The sequence below is a fragment of the Ilyonectria robusta genome (assembly GCF_021365365.1).
Source record: "Ilyonectria robusta strain PMI_751 chromosome Unknown BGZ61scaffold_2, whole genome shotgun sequence".
NCBI lineage: Eukaryota > Fungi > Ascomycota > Sordariomycetes > Hypocreales > Nectriaceae > Ilyonectria > Ilyonectria robusta.
In genome coordinates this window covers 2,054,565-2,075,619 of record NW_025764436.1, presented here as the reverse complement: position 1 = coordinate 2,075,619, position 21,055 = coordinate 2,054,565, and the positions used below count along the sequence as shown (strand labels likewise).

General features: G+C 55.1%; 7 protein-coding genes across 7 annotated transcripts; 5 read left to right on the top strand and 2 right to left on the bottom strand.

Annotated features, from left to right (window-relative positions):
• Positions 1 to 3,136: 3,136 nt before the first annotated feature.
• On the top strand, positions 3,137 to 5,346 carry BGZ61DRAFT_489837 (uncharacterized protein; the record flags this gene model as incomplete). The annotated part of the gene is made up of 3 exons (XM_046250260.1): positions 3,137 to 3,721; positions 3,778 to 4,792; positions 4,847 to 5,346. The coding sequence occupies 3 exons, from the start codon at positions 3,137 to 3,139 to the stop codon at positions 5,344 to 5,346; spliced, it is 2,100 nt and encodes a 699-aa protein (XP_046110842.1).
• Positions 5,347 to 5,650: 304 nt separating this feature from the next.
• BGZ61DRAFT_341536 (uncharacterized protein) lies at positions 5,651 to 6,901 on the bottom strand (the record flags this gene model as incomplete). The annotated part of the gene is made up of 4 exons (XM_046239414.1): positions 5,651 to 6,448; positions 6,505 to 6,618; positions 6,674 to 6,823; positions 6,881 to 6,901. The coding sequence occupies 4 exons, from the start codon at positions 6,899 to 6,901 to the stop codon at positions 5,651 to 5,653; spliced, it is 1,083 nt and encodes a 360-aa protein (XP_046110841.1).
• Positions 6,902 to 7,817: 916 nt separating this feature from the next.
• On the top strand, positions 7,818 to 9,638 carry BGZ61DRAFT_91010 (Bystin-domain-containing protein). Its single transcript, XM_046257207.1, has 2 exons — positions 7,818 to 8,490; positions 8,538 to 9,638. The coding sequence occupies exons 1-2, from the start codon at positions 7,898 to 7,900 to the stop codon at positions 9,403 to 9,405; spliced, it is 1,461 nt and encodes a 486-aa protein (XP_046110840.1). The 5' UTR covers positions 7,818 to 7,897; the 3' UTR covers positions 9,406 to 9,638.
• A 788-nt stretch (positions 9,639 to 10,426) lies between these two features.
• On the top strand, positions 10,427 to 11,698 carry BGZ61DRAFT_91003 (uncharacterized protein). The gene is made up of 4 exons (XM_046257206.1): positions 10,427 to 10,770; positions 10,822 to 11,086; positions 11,140 to 11,177; positions 11,243 to 11,698. Exons 1-4 carry the CDS (start codon positions 10,516 to 10,518, stop codon positions 11,651 to 11,653), a joined length of 969 nt encoding a protein of 322 aa, XP_046110839.1. The 5' UTR covers positions 10,427 to 10,515; the 3' UTR covers positions 11,654 to 11,698.
• A 296-nt stretch (positions 11,699 to 11,994) lies between these two features.
• On the bottom strand, positions 11,995 to 14,169 carry BGZ61DRAFT_340427 (uncharacterized protein; the record flags this gene model as incomplete). Its single annotated transcript, XM_046239307.1, has 7 exons — positions 11,995 to 12,381; positions 12,435 to 13,069; positions 13,117 to 13,491; positions 13,540 to 13,644; positions 13,692 to 13,759; positions 13,813 to 13,937; positions 13,987 to 14,169. The coding sequence occupies 7 exons, from the start codon at positions 14,167 to 14,169 to the stop codon at positions 11,995 to 11,997; spliced, it is 1,878 nt and encodes a 625-aa protein (XP_046110838.1).
• Positions 14,170 to 15,468: 1,299 nt separating this feature from the next.
• BGZ61DRAFT_90973 (origin recognition complex subunit 4 C-terminus-domain-containing protein) lies at positions 15,469 to 18,362 on the top strand. The gene is made up of 4 exons (XM_046257205.1): positions 15,469 to 16,898; positions 16,949 to 17,110; positions 17,164 to 17,592; positions 17,648 to 18,362. Exons 1-4 carry the CDS (start codon positions 15,696 to 15,698, stop codon positions 18,221 to 18,223), a joined length of 2,370 nt encoding a protein of 789 aa, XP_046110837.1. The 5' UTR covers positions 15,469 to 15,695; the 3' UTR covers positions 18,224 to 18,362.
• A 1,091-nt stretch (positions 18,363 to 19,453) lies between these two features.
• BGZ61DRAFT_339555 (uncharacterized protein) lies at positions 19,454 to 20,542 on the top strand (the record flags this gene model as incomplete). Its single annotated transcript, XM_046239239.1, has 2 exons — positions 19,454 to 20,161; positions 20,231 to 20,542. 2 exons carry the CDS (start codon positions 19,454 to 19,456, stop codon positions 20,540 to 20,542), a joined length of 1,020 nt encoding a protein of 339 aa, XP_046110836.1.
• Positions 20,543 to 21,055: the final 513 nt, after the last annotated feature.

Here is a 21,055-nt window from a genome sequence, read left to right as displayed (position 1 = left end):
TATAGGCCTAGCTGGAGACGGAGGGTCGGATCTTGGGATCGCAGCTCGTGTTTGAGCCGCGAGGCTTGGGGCCGCGATTACGATGTGGCCCAGGGACGGGCTCGATAGGCTCAGTAGGATGCGAGAGGCGTTGGGCCGGGTTGATGCGCCAACAGCCCCGAGGAGCGGGGGAACAACGTGAATGGTGGAGGAAAGCGAGCCTGGACGTGAGGTGTGGATGTCGCGATGTTGTTGGTGGGGGGAGAAGAGAAAGGGAAAAGACAAACTTAGACCGCCAGGTGCCCGCAGCGGGCAACGAGCGCCACAACTCCGCTCAGGGGAGTCACGCGGCGCCATTGGCTGCTGTGCTGCCAGTCAGTCCCGGCTCCGCCCCCAGCACAAGCCACTGGCGGTTTCATCAGCGGACTGCAGTGGTGCGCCCCACTGCCCAGCCCTGTGGCATCGGAGCGAGTGGGGTCATGGGCCCGCTGGAAAGGGCCCCCGCTGGAAAGGATACCACGGTAGGTATCCCGCCCAGGCCTAAGCCTTAAGGATCGCAACGTGGTCGGCCGTCTACTGGTTAGCAGGGCCGTTGGGCTGTTAGCACAACGCCTGGACAGCTGCCTAGACGGGAAAGCTTCGCGTTGGAGCGGAGGTGGGCGGGTTAGATCTGTCAGTGCTCTCGATCAGTGCGTGCTGGCCTTTGTTGCTAAAATCTGGCAAAATCTGCCATGCGTGTTGTGCTTTGGTCTCGCCTCCTCTCCTCTCTCCTCTCTCTCCCTTGCCTCGACCCGTCCTGCAAGCCCACCAAGCCCAGCCCAGCCTCGGCCGTGTGCGCGACTTTTGCTTTGCACTTTCACACACACCTCCGTGCCGTCGTCGCCCGGTCCACATGAGCTGCATCCGCCGGGCAGCGAAAGAGGCGGCCAGCTCACCCTCCATGACAGGTGAACCTTCATCCCTGTGGTCCCGCCACGAGCGCCTATTTGACAGCCACACTGCGATGGAGGGTGTCTTGGGGGCTAAATCGGGATCAACTCGGTCTTGCAACCACTGCGGTCCCTGGTCGAGGCGGGAGAGAGGAGAAGCTCATTGTTAATCGACAGGGATGGTGAGATCGTCCCTTGCCCCCGGTCGTATCCCGGCCCACACCCAAGCCTACGCACCAGCCTCCAGGCCCGTTTGTTTCTTTCGCTCGTCTCTCCACATCATCCCAAAGTTCTAAATTCTTAGCCTCGTTCGCGGTAAGAGTTGCGAAATTCGGGTAACTGGGCCTGCTATTACCATGATGACGGGTTAATCTCGCAGAGCCCAGGATGCCTTTTATCCTGGCCGTTAGGTCTTATTATGCCACGTACGAAATACACCGCCGTTCGGTCCGGCCGTCGAATGATGCCGAGGCAGGCTGGCAGCTCCCACAGCTCTCCCACAGCTGCCGCCGCCCAGACCGCATTGTGGCTGTCTTATTGCAGGGAATCACAATAGAGCCTCCATCTTGTTGTTTAGTAGACCCGAGCCTTTCTCAGCCACCTGCTTCCACCGGCCGCGTGGCCCCAGTTTTGCCAACACTTTGCTCTGCGAGGACCAGGGACCTTGGCTCTGTCTGATGCTGCTCGGCCATAATCAGGCCCGCTTTACGGGGGACCTGCTTTGATCACCATGTAGTCATCCTCGCTTGTGGCACGGCGGTGACACCCACGCTCCCGCATTGGGGCATTGGGGCAGCGGAGCTTCGCAGGTCAGCACTCTTTGGCAGCTTGGTCACACACGATGGTTACCCGACGGCGGCCGTCGCTGCACTTATCCGTTCTTCCGTCCACATGGCACCATCCAAAATGCCCTCACATGCTTCCCGCCGATTGGTGTGCCCCGGAGCGACGTTGCAGTCGCGACTGCTGGACCGTCAGAGGCTGAGCGGAAAATCGGGGTCCCCCCTCCCAACGCCCAGAGAACCTATGTACATATGTACATACAGCCTACAACCTCCAGCCTCAAGCCTGGTCTTGGCCAGCCAATGGCCGATGCCACCGCATCCTGCACGCTCGGTGCCAAAAGTAGAATACGCTCTTGGCTTGGGCGGAGCAGCCGAGAAGAAGCCTAGCCAGCATGCATCCATTCCCCCAGTGATGATGGTGCTGGGCTCTCCCAGGACTGTGGTGCTGTGGGCTCTCTCGCGAAACAGCTGACCCTCAGCCCTACATCTTCCCCCGTCCCATCCCCCGGCTCTTGTGTGGCAAATCTCCCTGCCAAAGGTCTCATCCGGGCCGCTCTTATTGTCATCCCCCTCTTAATATCGTGTCTTACTTCCCATTTGCGGCTCGTTGCGGGGGGTTTTGTCATTCACATCCTGCATTGACGCTGACTCTGTCTGGCCGCCTCGCCTGATACCACTCCCCTCGCCCGTGAACTCAGCCTCCCGGAGGCCCAAGTCGCTTAGAGCTCTACTAGCCACCGCTACATTTGACCCTGGGTCTTCTGCCTTGTCAGATACCCCCCTACCTACCTTCCCGAAGGAGACTTATTTCGCTGTGGCCAGACGTTGCCCTCGGCAGACAAACGGGACCGTAATCCGCTCGCTGTTGCTGACAGTCCTCGTGGACGACGAACCATTCGGGACCGTGAGGTTGCGACTGAACATGGTTTACTAGCATCTCCCTGCATCTAATTTCCCACTGAATCGCTCCTGAGTGCGAGCAACTGGCAGCCCCTTTGATAGTTTGTCTAGACGCATTTCACGATGTTCCCCCGCGGCGCATCGCGCGCTCTGCTGGCCGTGACGGCTGGCACCGCCGTCGCCCAGTTTTCCAACTGGCAAAAGGGCCAAATTAGCACCGAGATATGCACATGGGAGCAGCCAAGAGGTACTATGAAACAGCATTGGGTATATTGAATGGCTCTGACGTTTTGTTTTAGCCGCTTTGATTCGTGACACCATCTACCTCGACGGCGGCACCATCTGGTGGGTGCCAACGCTGAGCGATGGCTCGACGGGTAGACCCGTCGACAACGGTTCGTCGTCGCCCATTTCGCTCATGATTTTGGTAGAATCTAACTTGCAAAAGGAAATAATAAAGGTGTTATTCTCAGCTACAACCTAAGTACCCCATTCGACGCGAAAACGAATGTAACGGGTATCCTTCTGAAAGATGAAAACACCATGACCAAGGCTCGTGGTGGCTCGGGAAACAGCAATGGCGCCGCCCCCAATTTCATCGATGGCGGCATGCTTGCCAACGACGCCGAGTTCTTTCTCTATGGCGGCGTCTATCTGAGCAATACCCAGCTCTACCCCGACCCCGATGCGAATGAGGTTCTTGGATACCAGGAGTACGAGTATGGACCAGACAAGCCCCTCTGGGACCAGGGCTTCGTTGACAAACAACTCGACAACGACGTGACTCGATACGTCGCCTACGGAGCAGCCGTCAACGCGCCGTCCGAGAACAAGGCCTGGTACTTCTCTGGCTTGCGGTCTCCGGTTTTCGGGACCATCCTCGACAACCCCCTCAACGACACCACCAAGGCCGTCAACGTCTCCGACACCATGATCATGCTTGACATGGCCGAACAGATGAGCGAGACCTGGTCAAACAAGACACTCCCAAGTTTCATTCAGGGCCGCTCCAATGCCGAGGTCGTCTGGGTTCCCGTCGGCAACGAGGGTATCCTCGTCGTGCTGGGTGGTGTTGTGTATCCGGAATGGGCCGGAAGAAGCGGCAAGTCGTCGAACCAGAACGCAAGTGTAAGTCTACCCATCTGCTCGACCCAATGCGTCACCGTGTTCTAACCCGCCCTTAGGAGGAAGAGAGTCCCAAGTTCATGAGCACCATTGACGTCTACGACGTCGCAGGCAACAAGTGGTACCAGCAGCCAACCCAGGACGGACCCAGCACTCGCGCTCGCGGGTGCGCCGTCGTTGCCTCCGCGTCCGATTACTCGAGCTTCAACATCTTCTACTATGGTGGTTTCGACGGCATCAGTCCGACGGAGGCCTTCAGCGACGAGGTTTGGGTTCTCTCGCTGCCGTCCTTCACCTGGATAAAGATCAATGAGGGCAAAAGCCTCCACGGCCGCGCTGGCCACAAATGCTTCAAGCCCTACGCCGACCAGATGATGGTGTTGGGCGGGTATACCCCTCTAGCTGGAGTCTCCATTTCCTGTCTTGACGGAGGCCCTGTGGTGCTCTTCAACATCTCCAGCGGAGAGTGGATGGATTCGTATGACCCATCCAAGTACGCCGACTACAGCGTCCATGAGAAGATCCAGTCCCAGATCGGAGGCAATTCTGCAGGCAACGCAACGGCTACCGAGCCCTCAGGTGGATGGGCTACATCCGCGCTCGGCAAGGTCTTCCAGACGTCCTACAGCAAGGACAAGATGACCACTTACTATCCATACGCATCCGCGACCTCTACGGAACCACCAAGCAACTCCGAAACCCCAGGAGGCGACAGTAACAATAGCGGTGGCGGCGGGTCCGGCCTTCCGAAGTGGGTGGCACCAGTGCTTGGTGTCGTCCTCGGCCTCATGCTCGTGACAGGCGCCATCGTCATCTTCTGCCTCTACCGCCGAAGAAAGATCTTCCGCAACCGGTCCAGTGACGCCGGGACCGAAGATGCCGGCATGCGCATCATCTCCTGGATGCGAGGCCAGCCTACGGAAAAGGCCCCGACTGTTACCACCTCGGAGGATACGCCAAGGAGCCCAGACATGGAAGAGGCGAGGGTCGCTGGTACAACGCCTTCATACTCTGTGGTGACTCCTCCTCCTGCCCCTGTCGAAATGGCAGATACCCAGGTTGCTGAGTTGGCTGGTACGTCATCCATCATTTACCATAATATCACTTCGCAGGGACTAACACGCACAGATACGTCGCCCCTCGTTGAGCTCCACGACACCGGTCTCTCCCCGGTAGATATCATCCAGAAACACACCCACTTCGCCAAACCCCAATCCACCTCCCTGTCAGATCCCTCCTACAGTTCCTTCTCCGCAAGTCAAGACCACGCCAGCACCGTCTCCCGCTCCTCTGCAGCGGCGAACAGCGCCAACGTTCCCGGCAGCGGAGACGATGTCTCTGCGCGGGTCACCTCAGACCTCTCTGGTATCTCAGAGACGGATGCCGCGAACCTTCGGCGTATATCCGGCGGCCCCGTCAGCCCGAGGAGCGATGTTGATGAAAATCCGATCGAGGAGGAGAAGGCTGCGGGGGACATCTCCCCATCTCCCCTTGCGTCCCCGACCCCTGTGTCACCGCCGAGTGCCGGGGAGAACTCGGGGCAGGACTACCTAACCGCGAGGCCTGCAGTGAGCCCACTGCGCAAGAGTGTGTTTCTAGAGAGTGAGGAGGATATGGGTAAGAAATGAGCATGGATTATCGTTTCGTAAACGGCGTTGGAGGATTTGGAACTTGTTCATGATGGGTGGATATTTGATGATACATGATCGATGTGGATAGTATGACAGCAACGTTCCTTGACAATAATCGTAACTGGCGTAATGATTCTATTCAAGACTTGGGGAAATGCCCCTACTTCCAAACATGATGATCTATGTACTTTTAGACTCTAATGTGCCGCCCTGGTGCATTTTCGCATCCTACTTTTAGATTCAGTGTTCCAACTGGTTTAATCCATACCTTACGACCTAAATTCTTAGTCAAGGGAGTTTCTCAAACCTCAACGAGCTCATCGTCGTCATCCAACTCCTGGACCTTGCTTTCGGTGCCTTTTTCGCCATCCTCACCTTCCGGTGCCTCATCAGCCGCGATCACCTGCACCAACCGGTCACACGCCTCCTGGACCTCCTCGTCTCGGACGTGCAAGTGAGTCTCGCGGATGATAGGATACACCTTGATTTTGCGCAAGAGCTCACGGCCCGGGAGTGTCGTGGTCAACAGCGTCAGCGTCTCGACGTGGGTCTTGACGATGGTGTTGTCCGGGTCGCGCTTCTTGTCTGGGGGCAAAAGCTGCAAGTCTGGCAGGAAGTCCATGGACTCGTCGTCGTCATACTCCTCGCTTCCCATTATGGGGAGGAGGATGTATGGCAGGATGTCAATCTCATCATCAGAGAAGAGGGACGGGTGAGAGTCGATCTCAAAGGCAACATTCTTGATGATGCTGGCAACACCCTTCCGTCGGATGTCGGACTTGTGCTCAGTGAAGACCTTGATCTTGGTCAGGGGGAGAACGCCGTCGTACTCTTGTGCCTTGAGGAAGTACTTCCGGATTTCGATATGCTTAGACAGATCGGCAAAGACGTAGGCCAAATAGTCAAAGTCAGCCTTCTTGTTGTAGGTTCCATCCTGGCCCTTGACGAAGAGATCCATCAGCTGGTTAAGGACATTGTCATCTGATCCCAGCTTCTCGGGGGCCTTTTGTTTCCTCTTCAGAATATCCTTAAGGCCATCCCACTTGGCAAGGTTGGCAAGGAGCATGGACAGTAAATCGGCGTTATGCTCCTCGGGGTTCTGTGCCCTCAGTCAGTTGAAGTTCTCGGTCACCACAGGAGTAGACGTAGACTTACCACTATGCGCGCGAATACAAGGTCTAGGAATTTTTCATCCGTGGCCAAGTTCTCGAGAACCTCCTGGTCTCCAGACAGGTTGATCAAAATGTTAACGGCATGTTCAGAGACATTCTGTGTTCTCATGAGTCAAAAACTTCGCCTTGTCAGCTTGCAGGGTGCTACTCACATGATGATCATCCGCTAAGAGCTTGAGGTTCTTGACTGGCTGAAGGTCCGAGTCCTTGAAGAGGTTCGGGTCAGTCGTCGAGTACGGCACGCAATTGACGATGGCGACCTGGCGAATCTGAGGGTTGGGATGGGCGATGAAGCCCACGAGCTAGAGGTGTCTCTGGTAAGCAAGGGGTTGGTTTGAGGAATGATCTGGGTCGCGTACTTCTTCCAGCTCAGTCGGCATCTTGTTTATGAGTGCGCTGGTCCTGGGGATGTCGTATGGTGCGGGCGACGAGGATGGAGAGAAATTTGAAGATGACGATGGAGGGGCATTTTGGTAGTGGGGTCGCCGCCTGAAGTCATCGCTGCTTCAGTGGACTGGGCGTCATTGGCAGGGGATCGGCGGGTGACTCTCTCAACGGGACCCACAGGGCCTTGGGCATCATGGTGGCGGGGCAAATTTGCATTGCATAGTAGCACATCGAAGAGAATAGAGAATGACAAAAATGCAATTGCTGACAATTCGAGGAAATGGAGGGTCAAGGAGTATTGGGCCGGTTCATACTGATGCCTACCCATTGACTCACTTGCCATGTTCTTCTGCCTGAAGAGCAAACGAGCCCCTATGGATAGTGCTTACACTCACTCCATGTTGGGTGAACATTTGCTCACGTGCGGACGCCCACAGCACAAAGACACAGTGAAGCAAGGCGTTCAGGGTTATCCTCCGCGTAGAGTAGGCGCCTCAAGCAAAAACGCTTATCTCGTATCGGAGATTTTTGAGACCAGCCACCAAGTCTGACTAGAGTCTATCATGTTGAGGTGATAATTAGACGGTTATCGTTGTGTTCCAGCTGCACTCAGCCAAAAAATCTAGACTAGCCAAAGAACACTCTGAATGCCGCGGTGAAGTGAAATAATTCAGGAAAAAACATGTTAATCGTAAACGCGCATTCCATATAAACAGACGTTTCAATTTTTTACATTTAAACACATTCAGACTAATTTAATAGAGAGAAAATCATAATTGACTGACGTCGTGTGGTGCGGAAAATCGGCGCACACCACCGAAAGTGGTAAGCCACATTTTCTCGTCCAGTCGTTGCACTAGCCCCCATCGAGGAAGAGGGGTGGCCTATCGATAAGGCACAAAATTTTGAAAAATGTCGTGGCTCCGCTATCTCGACGCCCACATTGTCCATGACATTGCCCGTGTCCATCCCAACTCAATAAGCCCAAAATGCCCAAGGCTACGACTCCTACCTCGGCGCGACCAGCCCGACGCCATAATCCCCTCGAGGATGACATCGTGGCTACCGGTGTCCTCCGGGACAAGCCTTCGAAGAAGCGAGCAAAGTCCACCAACAATGAGGACGAAAACTTCGTCGACTCCCGCGCGTCCAGGAACATTCTCCGGATAGGTCGCGAGTTGGCCGAGGAAGACAATGCCGAGCGCGCTGTCCCCAAGCCAACCATTGACAACTTCGGCTACGACTCGCGATTCGACGACGAGGTGGACGAGGAGAACAAGACCTACGAAGATGACGAGGCATGGGGCGATGACGACGAGGTTGTCGAGGAGATCGAGGTTGATCCCAACGATCTAGAGATGTACAGGAAATTTCTACCTGACGAGGAAGACGACCTGCTGAAGCACGGTTGGGATCTCAAGCCTTCAGGCGAGGAGGAGGGAGAGTCAATCAACCTTGCCGATTTGATTCTGGAGAAGATTGCCGCCCATGAAGCTTCCCAGGCCCGACGGGGAGACCACCAAATGGCCGCCCCTGACGATGACTACGAGCTCCCTCCCAAGGTCATCGAGGTCTACACAAAGTAAGTTCCCGATTCCTCTGCAGGTTTCCCACTCTAACATGGCGCAGGGTCGGACAAATCCTCTCTCGATACAAGTCGGGTCCTCTACCCAAACCCTTCAAGATCCTCCCCACCATTCCCCACTGGGAGGATATTCTCGAAATCACCAAGCCGGAGAGCTGGTCGACCAATGCCTGCTACCAGGCGACCAGGATTTTCGTCTCCAGCAAGCCGCACGTGGTACAGCGGTTCCTCGAGATGGTCATTCTCGACCGAGTCCGCGAGGACATTTATGAGACCAAGAAGCTCAACGTCCATCTCTTCAACTCCCTCAAGAAGGGTCTCTACAAACCTGCTGCCTTCTTCAAGGGCTTCCTGTTCCCGCTTGTTGGCAGCGGAACGTGCACTCTCCGCGAAGCTCACATTATCTCGGCTGTTCTTGCGAGGGTGTCTGTCCCCGTCCTGCACTCTGCTGCGGCCCTCAAGGGTCTCTGCGACATTGCTGCTCAGGAGGCTTCCCAAGGCACTGAGGGTGGTGGCGCGACCAACATCTTTATCAAGACACTCCTGGAAAAAAAGTACGCGCTCCCGTACCAGGTTATCGACGCCCTTGTCTTCCACTTCATGCGATTTCGTAACGAGGACCCAGCCTCTGTTCAGCATGGCGATGCGATGGCGGGTGTGACTGGTGAGGGAGATGCCAAGACTAAGCTTCCAGTCATTTGGCACCAGAGCCTCTTGGCCTTTGCCCAGCGTTACAAGGGCGACATTACGGAGGACCAGCGTGAGTCGCTGATGGATCTCCTCCTAACTCATGGCCACGCGGCCATCGGACCCGAGGTGAGGAGGGAGCTTCTAGCTGGAAGAGGCCGCGGTGTGCCGATGGAGTCTCAAGGACCTGCCCTGGACGGCGACGACACGATGCTCATTGACTAGTGAGACCTGGGGTCTCTTGGATGAATTCAATTTCTTAATGAATGCACAGACGGCGTTTGGCGCACTAGGCTGATGGTTTGAGACCGGTTCGACTTGAGTTGATATAGATTGACTCCGTTGGAGACGGGGCAGACCCAAATTCGATACCAAAATTTATAAAGTTGCTTCCTGGGAAGCCTCAAGCTCAAAAGGCATCATCTGCACCTGCCAGTATGTGTTAATCAACAGTTCGCCAATTCTGGAGTCTGTGGTAAAAGGGGAACCTCACTAGCAGTCGCGCCTTCCGTTGGGAGTCTAACTTGTGTTCTTCCTTGTCCCACCATCAATCATCATCCTACAACCTACGCCAACCTCGAACCTACATTATCCCCCCTTGATTTCCTCTGAATAACGGCCCGTTCTGTTTCTCTCTATTTTTTTTTCTTCACCATCCTAACCTGCGTTTGCGATCGCCCAGCTGTGGCCTCACAAGCCACGCGGTTCCGCATCGACTAGAGTCGTGATCACTGAGGTTCCATGTCTCTTGGAAACCATGTCCGCAACGACAAGGTCTGCTCCGGATTTATCGCGTCCATTCAACATCCTGGATACAATTGACCTCAAGTAAGGGTCCCATTCCAGATGTTCCAAGGTGACACGGTGCTCATCCGCTGCAGCTACTTTAACCTTCCCTTTCGTTCCAACACACCGCCCTATATCTCAGTATCTCTGTCATCACCGCGCCGCAGCAATTCTATTCCGAGTGACCTCTCCCCTAATACCATGCCAGAAGGCGCGTCGGTGAATACCCCATCGTCAACGAACCCTACGCTTCGTCCCGCTGGCCGCGTTACGCCATCGAACTTCGGCGTCGATCCGCCCCGTCCGCCTCGCGATGGATTCGAATAGGTCTGGTTTCCCGAAGGGTATTGGGCTGAACGCCAACTCTTGATGCCACGCAAGAGTAATTCCAGTAGCCGCTTCTAGAGATGGCGTGCACGCTCGAACAAATCGGCTAGCGAGTCGGATATTCGTGACATATCTTATGCGTCGCCGACAACATCCATCTCCAGGTCGCGATCGCTCCTACAGTCCTTAGAACGCCCACCGCAGCAGCCTCTCAGTCCTTACATGTCAGAATCTGCGCATGTCTTTTCATTACAACACCCTTCTACCAGCGTCATATCGGAACCGTTGTACGACCGTCGCTCAATATCTCCTGGTGCGAGCAGCAGGAGGAGGACTTCGACCGCATCCTCGAACCCACCCCAGGTCCATCTCGGAGAGTCAACAGGTCCACTTCCACGTCCTATTAGTAGAAGGGGGCTCTATGGCAAATCCAAGTGGGGCCTTGCGGCCAAACTGAAGTTTCGGGCAGACAAAGAGGCAAGCAAAGGGGGTTTATGATTGGCAAGGGATAGGGCTAACAAGCCACAGGCATGCCTCTGTCCCTCAATACCAGAGTGCGGTACAACAAACGATAGAGTCGAGAGCCGCCATCTGTTTACTCACCTTACCAAGGCAGGACCATGGTTCAAGGATGAATCTGGGACGTCCAAGATCAAACGCAAGCTCTTTGGCAAGGCCCCCTGGCATCGAAAGGAGTCTGGAGATTCATTCAGTACTGTCGCCAGCTCCGTCAGAGAAGTTCTCAGAGGCGAGACTCCTCCTTCAACGCCCATGTCAGATTTGGCGTTTTCTTGTACGTTGCCTCGTGTGCTCTGGGTGTCTAGGGGCTAACAATCATTGTTGCAGTCGGTGGGAAGTACGCAAATACTCAATTTCCAGGAGGAGTAAGTGTTTCTGTCTCTTCAATATCATCATACCCCTTTTGGAGTAATATTAATGCCGAATCCAGGAAGCTGTCCGCGTCAAAACTCCACCCATTGGCGAATACACCGCCGATGGTCGGCCGCGTGGGTTTTTCACCTCGATGACGCCGCCCAGCGGTGACGGTGCCGAACACGTGTCTGTTTCTATGGAAAGCTCTCGTCACATCGGCCATCGACGAAGCCTGATACCTCAATCGCGCGAGTGGTGGGAGTATTCCCAACAGAAGCCTTTGCCGCAAGAGTCTGTTCGTCAAGACATCTACGATCATGCTACCGCTTTCGAGTTCCAAATCCCAGAGCATCTCCCAAGTAGCCCCATGTGTCCTACAAATACAAAACATCAAACTGGTGGTACTGGGCTGTGTGTGTATCACGGGCGGAGGAGAGCCGGTTCGTACGTGAAGGGCGTGGCTAAGGGGGATTTGTATGGGCATTAGCCAGGGCTTTTCAAATAATTATGCAGTGGATAGCCGTTATTAATTCTATCATCCATAGTAGTTCCCTGGTGTACGCTATTATCATTTCTCCTGGAGCCAGATGCGAGTGAATCGAATTTATTCATTCAGTCCTCCAATGTTCTACCATCACCTTTACAACATTTCGTACCCATCACAATTATGGTACCAGCTAGGCCACGTGGATCAACGCTCGCTTCTAATTCAATGGGTATTATTATCTCGAACCCTTACTATGGCCCAAAGTTCCTGCCTCCAGCTCTTCCAATACCTTGGTGGATAGCCTCTGCTATGCACACAGCACGTTGCTTTTCACCTCAATTCTAAGCCATCTGAGCACTGTTATTAGCCTCCTTGTGACCGGTGGTGTCCGACATGGGGACAACGGAGTCATAGTCGTGCTTGGGCTTGTTGAAGAAGGATGGGCTGCGCTTGAAGAACAGCGGCGGCGGGTTTCGGATGTGGGTGATTGCCAGGACGATAAACCAGACGAGGCAGATGGTGGGTAGCAACCAGGGGCTGTCCTTGTAGTTGTTGGCGTCGGTCTGGTTGTAGTGGAGGAGGGAGATGAGGCTCAGGCCGAGGCCGAGAGCGAAGTAGAGGCCGGTACGGATGATGCCCCACAGGCCCCAGGGCTTGGTGCGAGCGACAATAGTGAGGACAGTCATCAGGATGAGAGTGATTCCTGCGGCGATATAGGCGTATTGGAACTACACAATATGGTTAAAACTGGAGAAACACTGGGTTGGGAAAAGGTACTCACCACAAGATCAAAGCGGGCCCACATCTTCTCATTGACCTTGGTCTCCAGACCAGTTTCGGTGATGTTCTTGTTGTCATCTGTAACCTCCTCCACGAGATCAATGCCAAAGGTCTCGAGGAGGGAGTTCTCCATCGAGGTAGACATATCATTGAAGTATGTGAAGAAGGTGTTCAGCTGGTCCTCGTTTGGCGCATCCTTGTCCTCGCCTGTGGTGGCGTATTTGGCGAGACCCGGCCAGAAGCTGTCTGGAATTTCAGAGATGTTTCCGATGGCCCACTGGACATTGTTCACAGTGGCAGTGTACTTGGGCGGGTAGTCCTCGAAGAACTTGTTGATCAATTTGGTCAAGTTGTCGACCACCTGGGAGGTGGTAGCCTTTGCAACGCCTTCGGCAGTGTTGAAAATGGAGTCAAACGACATGTTGTTGATAGTGTCCATGATCTTAGACCAGATGATGAACTGTGTGAAGCCCTGCATGAAGAGTACCATGGAAAGGTGGAAGGGGAAGTGCAGGAGACTCCACAACTGCTGGCGGAAGGTGGGAAGGTACGAGGTCTTGATCCAGTCAAAGTAGACGAGGAAGACGCAGTAGATTGTCGTGGCGGCAGCCGTGACGATTCCAATAGTTTGGGAGTCTGTATAACCGTTAGTTTTGTCCGAGTGGTAGGGTAGAGAGACTTACCCCAGGCGTCTGGGCCCTTGACAATAGTTACGACATTCTGGGCCACGATAACCACGCCATCGCCCAAAAAGAGGACCGTCATGGTGCTCATGCGCTTCATCAAGTGCGTGCCGGTGAAGCTGAGCACAGGGAAAATGACGGCGAGAGAGAAGGTAACGACGATCTCGGCAGCCGCCATGATGTACCACGCGATGTAAACCTGGCTGTTACCATGTCTGAACCGGAACGTGATGCCCAAGTAGACCATGGAGGCGGCAAAGTTTGCGCCGATTTGCAGCAACATGGGCAGTCTTGGCTTCTTGTACTTTCGGATGTGCCAGAGAATGCTTCCATATTCAACAGCCAAACAAAAACGTGAGACGCACAAAATAAGGGCTAACAGAATCAGCTTGTGTCGCAAACGAAAGAGATATAATCACATACACATAACCCTCATGGTCTGTAAATTCTGGTCGGTCGGCTTGAAGTTGGGGGCAACCACGGCAAAACCAATCATCACACCGAGGTGGACAGCTCTGGCCAAACGCTCTATTCCAGGTTAGTGGGAGCTCCAGTATATGTCGAGGTTTCCATACCGAAAATGCTGTCCGTCACGAAACGAACATCGTACAAACTGACGACGAGCCATGTGATCCACAGAATGCTTCGGGGTGCGTTAGCAGGTATCAGTGGCGTCGGCACAGCTTCAACACGTACCTAAAGTATCCAACATAGGCTTTGAAGCGTTCGTGGCTGTTCACACCCTGTGTCTGGGAAAAGACTGTGTAGTTGGCGGCGAAAAGGAGGTCGAAGAAAAGTTCGAGAAGACTAGCGTCCTCGTGCTACAAGGCGTCAGCATCATATGTCGACCTAGCAGAACAATTGCCAAACCTTCTGGAACTGGGGGGTATCTTGCTCGAAACGGTCACCGAAAAGGCTCAGATCGGGATGGGTTCCTCCGCGGTTAGTGAGCGGCAGAGAGTCGGTTCGGTCGGTGAGGACAGGGCTCTTGAGAAGCTGAAGCTTCTCGGCAGCAGCAACCTGCTCGGGGGTCGAGAGCGTTTCGTTAGACATTTTGGGGGAGGAAACGACTGCGTGATGGTCACTTCAACGGCACCACAACGGCTGCTGGTCGGGAGTCTAGTCGGATGGACTAGTCATGAGACTGAGGAGGTCTACACTAAGGACGGCCACGAAGGACAGCTACGATACTTATACAGAACAGCGCCATCCCCGGCGTGGCATCGACCAGGAAAGCCCAGGAGACCACAGCAAAACAAGATTCACTCAATGCTAGGCCTCGTCCAGCATGGTCGCTCCCCACTTGCAGGATGGTGTCGTTGGGGGCCGGGGACGACGCTGTAGATGGAGTGAGGGCTTCAGCCTTAGCCCGCGCGCTTGACCCTTAATGAAAAGCAAGCGGAGGTGCTGGTTTGCACCAAGGCGACGACAGCCAGTAGCCGGTCAGGATTGAGATCCCTGGACCTTTTGGAGAGGATTTTGGCTTCTGACGTGAGCAGAGTGGTAGTCTGAGCGGCTCTCCCAGGGGCCCACAGCACCATTGTTGCGGCCGCTCAGCTGGCAGGGTACCATCGGTGCGAATCCGTCGGTAGCGAGCAGCCTGCAGTCGTGTGAGGGTGTGATTCGCAATGCGAGAGCCTTTCATGGGCTTGGAGAGACGCTGGCACGGCCTAGCCAAGAGACCGTCGCCCCACAAGGCTGGATGAGCTGGTCCTGGGCTAAATGAGCTGAAACCAGGGAGCAAGTCCAGATGCAACTGGGGCCGGGATCAACACCAAAGTCCCAATCCAAACTACCACCGACTTGCGGGCGTCTTGCAAGCGCGGCCAACTTCCCCAAATCGGTATCATTATTCGATGTTTTCCTTCGTATGTCTCTTGGCGCTTCCTGCTACCGAGATAGTCAGTCAAGAGGCCTGATCTGATGCATGATGCATGGGCTGCTTTTCATCGGAGCCCCAAGTGCCGTTGCGCGCCACGACGGAAAGTCGGCACGAGGCAGGGCCTCAATCGTTATGCACGATTTAAAATAGAGCACATCGCCACATTGTTGCATCCAGCCGATGCCCTGTGGTCATGATGGATTCATAGCAGCGCCGTCAGCGTCAACTCTTGAACTCTGTTCCGCGTAAAAAACAGCCCCCAACCCCCCAGAAAAGGTGGCTGCTCGCTGGGGAGGTGCCGTAGATTTGCCAGGCGAAACGACGAAACATTAGCTCTCAGTCGGTGAAGAATTGTTGACGCCGTAGGGCTGGTCTGGACAAGCCCAAGCCGGATCGATCTTAACCTTGCATGCAACTTAAATCTCGTGACTAGGTTTTGTTCCTAAAAACAGAACCAGTGAGCAAGCACGTGAGATGCAATTATGGGGTCTGTTCGACTAACGGGTTTCTTTAGCTCGGCGCGTCTAACGCGTCCCACTTCCGGCGCTCTGACCCACGCTGCCAATCGACGGTAGCTCCGTGAAAGAAGCGAGCGACTCGACACTCGACAACGCAGCCCGATGCAATGCCGATGCCGATGCCGGAACTTGCGACGAAGCTGACGTGACAGCTGTCTTCCCCTTTCCATATCCTCACCATGGACGTCGACGCCACCCCGAACGGCCGAAAACGAGCCCACTCACAAGCTGATGAAGTTGCTCCGACTCCCGCCTCCGTCAAGAAGCGCCGACTCGACGACCTCTCCACCGAATCGCCATCATCGACGCCAAAAGCTCTGAGTGCGATTGCCTCCGCGATCTCTGGTGTCTTTGGATATGGACAGAAGACCCAGCAGCCCACGAATGGCAGTGCCCAAGTACCTACCTCCGACCACCCGTCCGAAGTTCAACAACCACCGCCGCCTCAATCACAACCACAGCCAAAACCTGCCATTTTCCGCCCGGCAATCAAGGGGTTCGCATTGAAAGGCACGATATGGGATGATGGGGAGGAACGTCGCCCAGTCCTACCGAAGAAGATCGGCCCTGGCAGGCCGCCCAAGGCGGCCACTCCAAAGAAAGCCCCTGCGCCAAGGGGCAGGCCTCGGAAAAAGAAGATTCAAGATGTTGTCGAGCCCGAGAATAGGGGGGATAACCTCGGCGTCTCCCCCTCAAAGGCACAAGCAGGCGAACACGACACCGCCGATGAATTGTCAACGAATTCTATGCAGAAGCTGCTTTCAGCTCGCAAACCCGCGCCAAAGGGGATCATGACTCCAACAAAGAAGCGAGGCCCCCGGAGTCGGAAGAGCGTGACATTTGGCTCCGGGAAAGATGTCAACGGGGAGGTATATTTCGAAGACTTGCCCATGAAACCACGAGGCCGCAAGCCTGCTGTGCCTGCGGCAGACGAGATCGTCTGCGAGATCTGCTCGAAGCCTGATTCCAAGGCACCAAACCAGATCATCCTATGCGACAACTGCGACTTTGCAGTCCACCAGGAATGTTACGAGGTTCCAGAAATCCCCGAGGGTGATTGGTTATGTAAATCATGCGCGCAGGAGGATGTATTGAAAACGCCAAAGAAGACCGAGGATGCTGATGAAACAACCGTTACTGCTGCTGCTGTCGCCGCTGCCGCTGCCGCTGCCGCTGAGGTTCCCGATATCCCGAATCTCGATCAGCATGTCAGGACATTGCAAAGAGTCCTCGTGGACCGGTGTACAGGACGAAGGCGGATAAAAATGTTCGGGCAGCAAGAGGCACACGAAAAGGTTCATCAACTAATTGAGCAGACGGTTGTTGCTGGTGAGGGAAACTCGATGCTTGTAATCGGAGCGAGGGGCTGCGGAAAGACGGTGGCAAGTTGCACCAATTCAAATATCAGGGTACTAAACTAACTGGAATGCAGCTCCTGGAGACCATTATTTCGGACTTGTCACAACAACATCGGCGTGATTTCCATGTGGTCCGACTGAACGGCTTCATTCATACCGACGACAAATTGGCCTTGAAGGAGATCTGGCGACAACTCGGCAAGGAAATGGAGGTTGAAGATGACCTCGTGAACAGAGTAAGTACATTGTCTAGTTTTTGGCCTCGTCCCCCGTTAACGAAGATGGTCAGACCAACTACGCAGACACCATGGCGTCGCTGCTCGCTCTCCTGTCACATCCGTCCGAGATCCTGGGCACAGACGAGGGTGTCACGTCGCAGTCCATCGTTTTCATCATTGACGAGTTTGACATGTTTGCATCGCACCCTCGACAAACACTCTTGTACAACTTGTTCGACGTTGCGCAATCCCGAAAAGCGCCCATCGCTGTGGTAGGTTGTACTACTCGGTTGGACGTTGTGGAAATGCTTGAGAAGCGAGTCAAGAGTCGGTTCAGTCACCGTTATGTCTATCTCTCACTGCCAAGGGCATTACCATTATACTGGCAGATGTGCAAGCAAGGGTTGATGGTAGAGGACAATGATGCTAGGAAGGAGGGTATCGATACGAGCCTCGAGGGACACGATGAGTTCCAAAAGTACTGGAGCCACAAGATCGAGGCAAGTTTACAGAAATACGTTGATGCGATGGCTCATTCTAACCAAAGACATGCAGGCACTATACAAGGAACGAACATTCCAAGATTTGCTTCAGTACCACTACTACACGACCAAGTCAGTCTCGGCATTCCTGACCGAGTGGATCCTGGCTCTGTCGTCCCTCTCAGGAAAGGATGTGACACTGAAGATACCACCCGTACAAGGGGACGTCGACTCGCTCACGCCGCCCGACTCTCGGCTACACCTCCTGTCGACTTTGGCGGATCTCGACCTGGGGCTCCTCATCGCAGCGGCCCGTCTGGACATTGTAGCACACACGGACACGGTCAACCTCGCGATGGCGTACGACGAGTACAGCTCGCTGATGGGCAAGCAGCGAGTGCAGTCGGCAACATCGGGTATGCTGGCTGTAGGTGGTGGTGTTCGCGTCTGGAGCCGTGGCGTTGCGGGCATCGCATGGGAACGCCTCATCTCGCTCGGACTGCTGGTACCCGCCGGCATTGGAGGGGCCCGATCGCTAGGACATGGCGGACTGGAAGGCAAAATGTGGAAGGTGGATGTGGCCCTGGAAGAGATACCCGCTGCGGTGAAGCTGAGCACTGTGTTGGCAAGGTGGTGCCGGGAGATTTAGACGTGTACTATGTAGCAATACCAGGTGACAAAACGCCGATGGAGACTAAGCGATGGGCCAGCCAGCTGGTTAGTGTATATCCAGGCCCGGTTCTGTATGTATGAATAAGAATAAGAGTAAACATATGAGCCACACACATGATTGCTCTATCCGCTCTATCCAGAGCTCCGTCTTGGGAAATGCCTTGAACCTTGAACATGTTTCGTTCCGCTCCCGTGCCGTCCCGTTCCATGCGATGCTGGCCTCGGGAGCAGCCCAATCCGAGAAGAGGGACCCTATCAGCCGCCAGCCAGGTGTCTCGTTGGCGCCATTGCCAGCGCCATTGCCAGCGCCAACCGCGGACTACTCGACGGAAACACGGCTTTCCGGGGGAGGAGGGGCCTAAATCCAACCTGCCACACCACCTGAGCATAGCCGCGAGCGCAATGCAGTGAGCGAGGGAGCGGCAAAAGCGATCCGTTGGATGCTAAACGCGAGCGCGGCGCAGCAGAGCAGAGCGCCATTGATGAAATTGCACAGCCACAACAGCTCTCTCGCTTCCCTCGGCGGCGGGCAAGACCGAAAATGCACGGCCCGGTCTCACCCGCGGATGCGCGTGCGTGTACTTGATACGGCGTGTGCATGAGACTGCGAGACGCTTCTCCAACCAAAGCCTGCGTGGGCGCTGTTTATAGCAACTAAAATCTCACCCCTTTGCTGATGAGCGCGAGCTACTAGGTAGGCACGTAGTAGGCTTGATTACCTTACCCTGGAGACGGTCCCCTCACCAGTGTCAGGTTGGTTTCATTTTACTTGCCGCCGTCCCCAACTTTCCTCCCGTCTTCGCTTGGCTCTGTTCTGTTTTGTTCTGTTCGTCATCTTGTCTTGTCTTCGCCGCCTGCTTGAGTGAGCGAGTGACAGACTAAAAACAAGTTTCGTGCTCGGTGGCGCCGTTAAGCATCCGTTGCATATCCGTTGCCGTATTGGTAAGATTGTGGCTTAATACGGCATCACACCCGCCGCGTGTCTGTCATCGATTTTCACGCTGTCGTGATTGAACGGGTTGAAGCTGCTTCTTTGTCCTTGCGTGCGACCTTGTCTTGGCATCTCGTCCCCTCTACCAACACCGCATCGCCATCTTCACATCCTTGCTCGTCGCCTCGGCACTTGACTGCAACTACCGGGGAAGCCAGCCACTTGCATCATCATCATCATCATCAGCAGCAGTCTCATTCCTCAACCGTCATCACCATGGCAAGAACAACATTCACAACCATCACGCCCCTCCCCCCCAACATCCCGCGGCAGGTCGTCATCGACTTCCTGCACGACCACCTGGAGATGATCGACCTGAACCCGCTCATCAAGGAGCGCCACGCCATCTCGCCGCCGGCCAACTCGCCGCCCGAGGAGCACCGGTGCGTGTGGTACTCGCTCACCGACCGCATCGACTACCTCCCCGGCGGCGTCGTCTCGGGCCAGGTCTCGTACACCTGCGCCTTCAACGACCTGCCCGAGGGCTTGCAAACCCACTGCTACGCGCCCATGGGGCTCGACATCCGCGACCGCTGGTCCGTCGGCGGCACCTTGCCCGGTGAGCCCGTCGAGCCCGTCGAGCTGGGCCTCAACGCGCCCTTGTCCGGCTTGTATCTAAGGGAGGATGTGGATCTGCGCTGCAACATGCTCATGGCCGCATTCGTCAAGAAGACGCTCAAGAAGTCGCACGGCTCGCTGGTCGACCGCCTGGCCGCAAAGGCCCAGATCGTCTCCGCCAACCAGTCCAGACAGAGCGTGGCAATCTCCACGCCCAGCGCCCTGCAGTCGCCCAGCGTTCTCCAGTCGCCCACGCCGGCCTCAATCCGCTCTGACAGCTCCGGCGTGCCCTCGATGGGCCCTCTACTGCCTCCTAGCACGGGGAACCACCAGGGTCTAGTTCCGGGCCTCGCCACGCCACCACCAGTCCACCCGCATGAACACCAGCAACATCAACAGCTCCAGCACCAGCACCAACGCCAGCAGTCCCAGCAGTCCCTGGCGCCATACAGAAATAGCACTGCGCCCTATCTAGTAGCACCCCCAGAGACGAATGGCAGTCTGGGCCTCCCAGACGACTTCCCCGGGGCAACCTCACAACAAGGAGGATTGAGGCACTCGGGGACCGTGTACCGCGGGACCAGCAAGCCCCATGACTATGACGAGTTCCCAAGCATGAACCCCTACGAAGAGAAAATAGACTCTTCTCGGGAAGAGAACCCGCCGACCCCAGAGTTGAACGGCGCGTACCCTGCTCCTCTTAAGGTTCAGCACGACCGGCGAGCGCGGCCAGCGGAGCTTCAGTGATCAAGTAACGAGCAACGGCCCCGTTTCACGAGGATTCCTTTTTCTCGATGAGGCAATGTGGGCGTATTTTTATCATTTGACCCAGAGTCATATTACGAATGGTTTCGAAAGATATTTTACAAAGCGAGCACATAATTAATGTCAGACATGTCACAAGAACAAGAACAAGGACCAAAACGCGTAAGCTTAAGGATGAAATTGCTTTCGGTACATTGCGTATCTACAAGAACGAAACAATCATCCTCCAAGCAATGCTATAGCTTCTCCAGATCCCCGAGATATTACAACCTCAAAAACATCAACTCCCAAAACCCCCCTGGATCGCCCCCCTCTCCTTTGCATTCCCAACCCGTTACTGATGCAGTGTGGGGAAAGGGCATCGGCAAAAGACTACTCCCTCTTCCCAATCCAGATGCGGACGAAGAATGGTTCGAAATAATTATTATTGCGGTGAAGGTTTCGGCCCAGAAAGCTTGATGGCAGGCGTTTCGAGGCGTTTCGAGGCGCATCCAG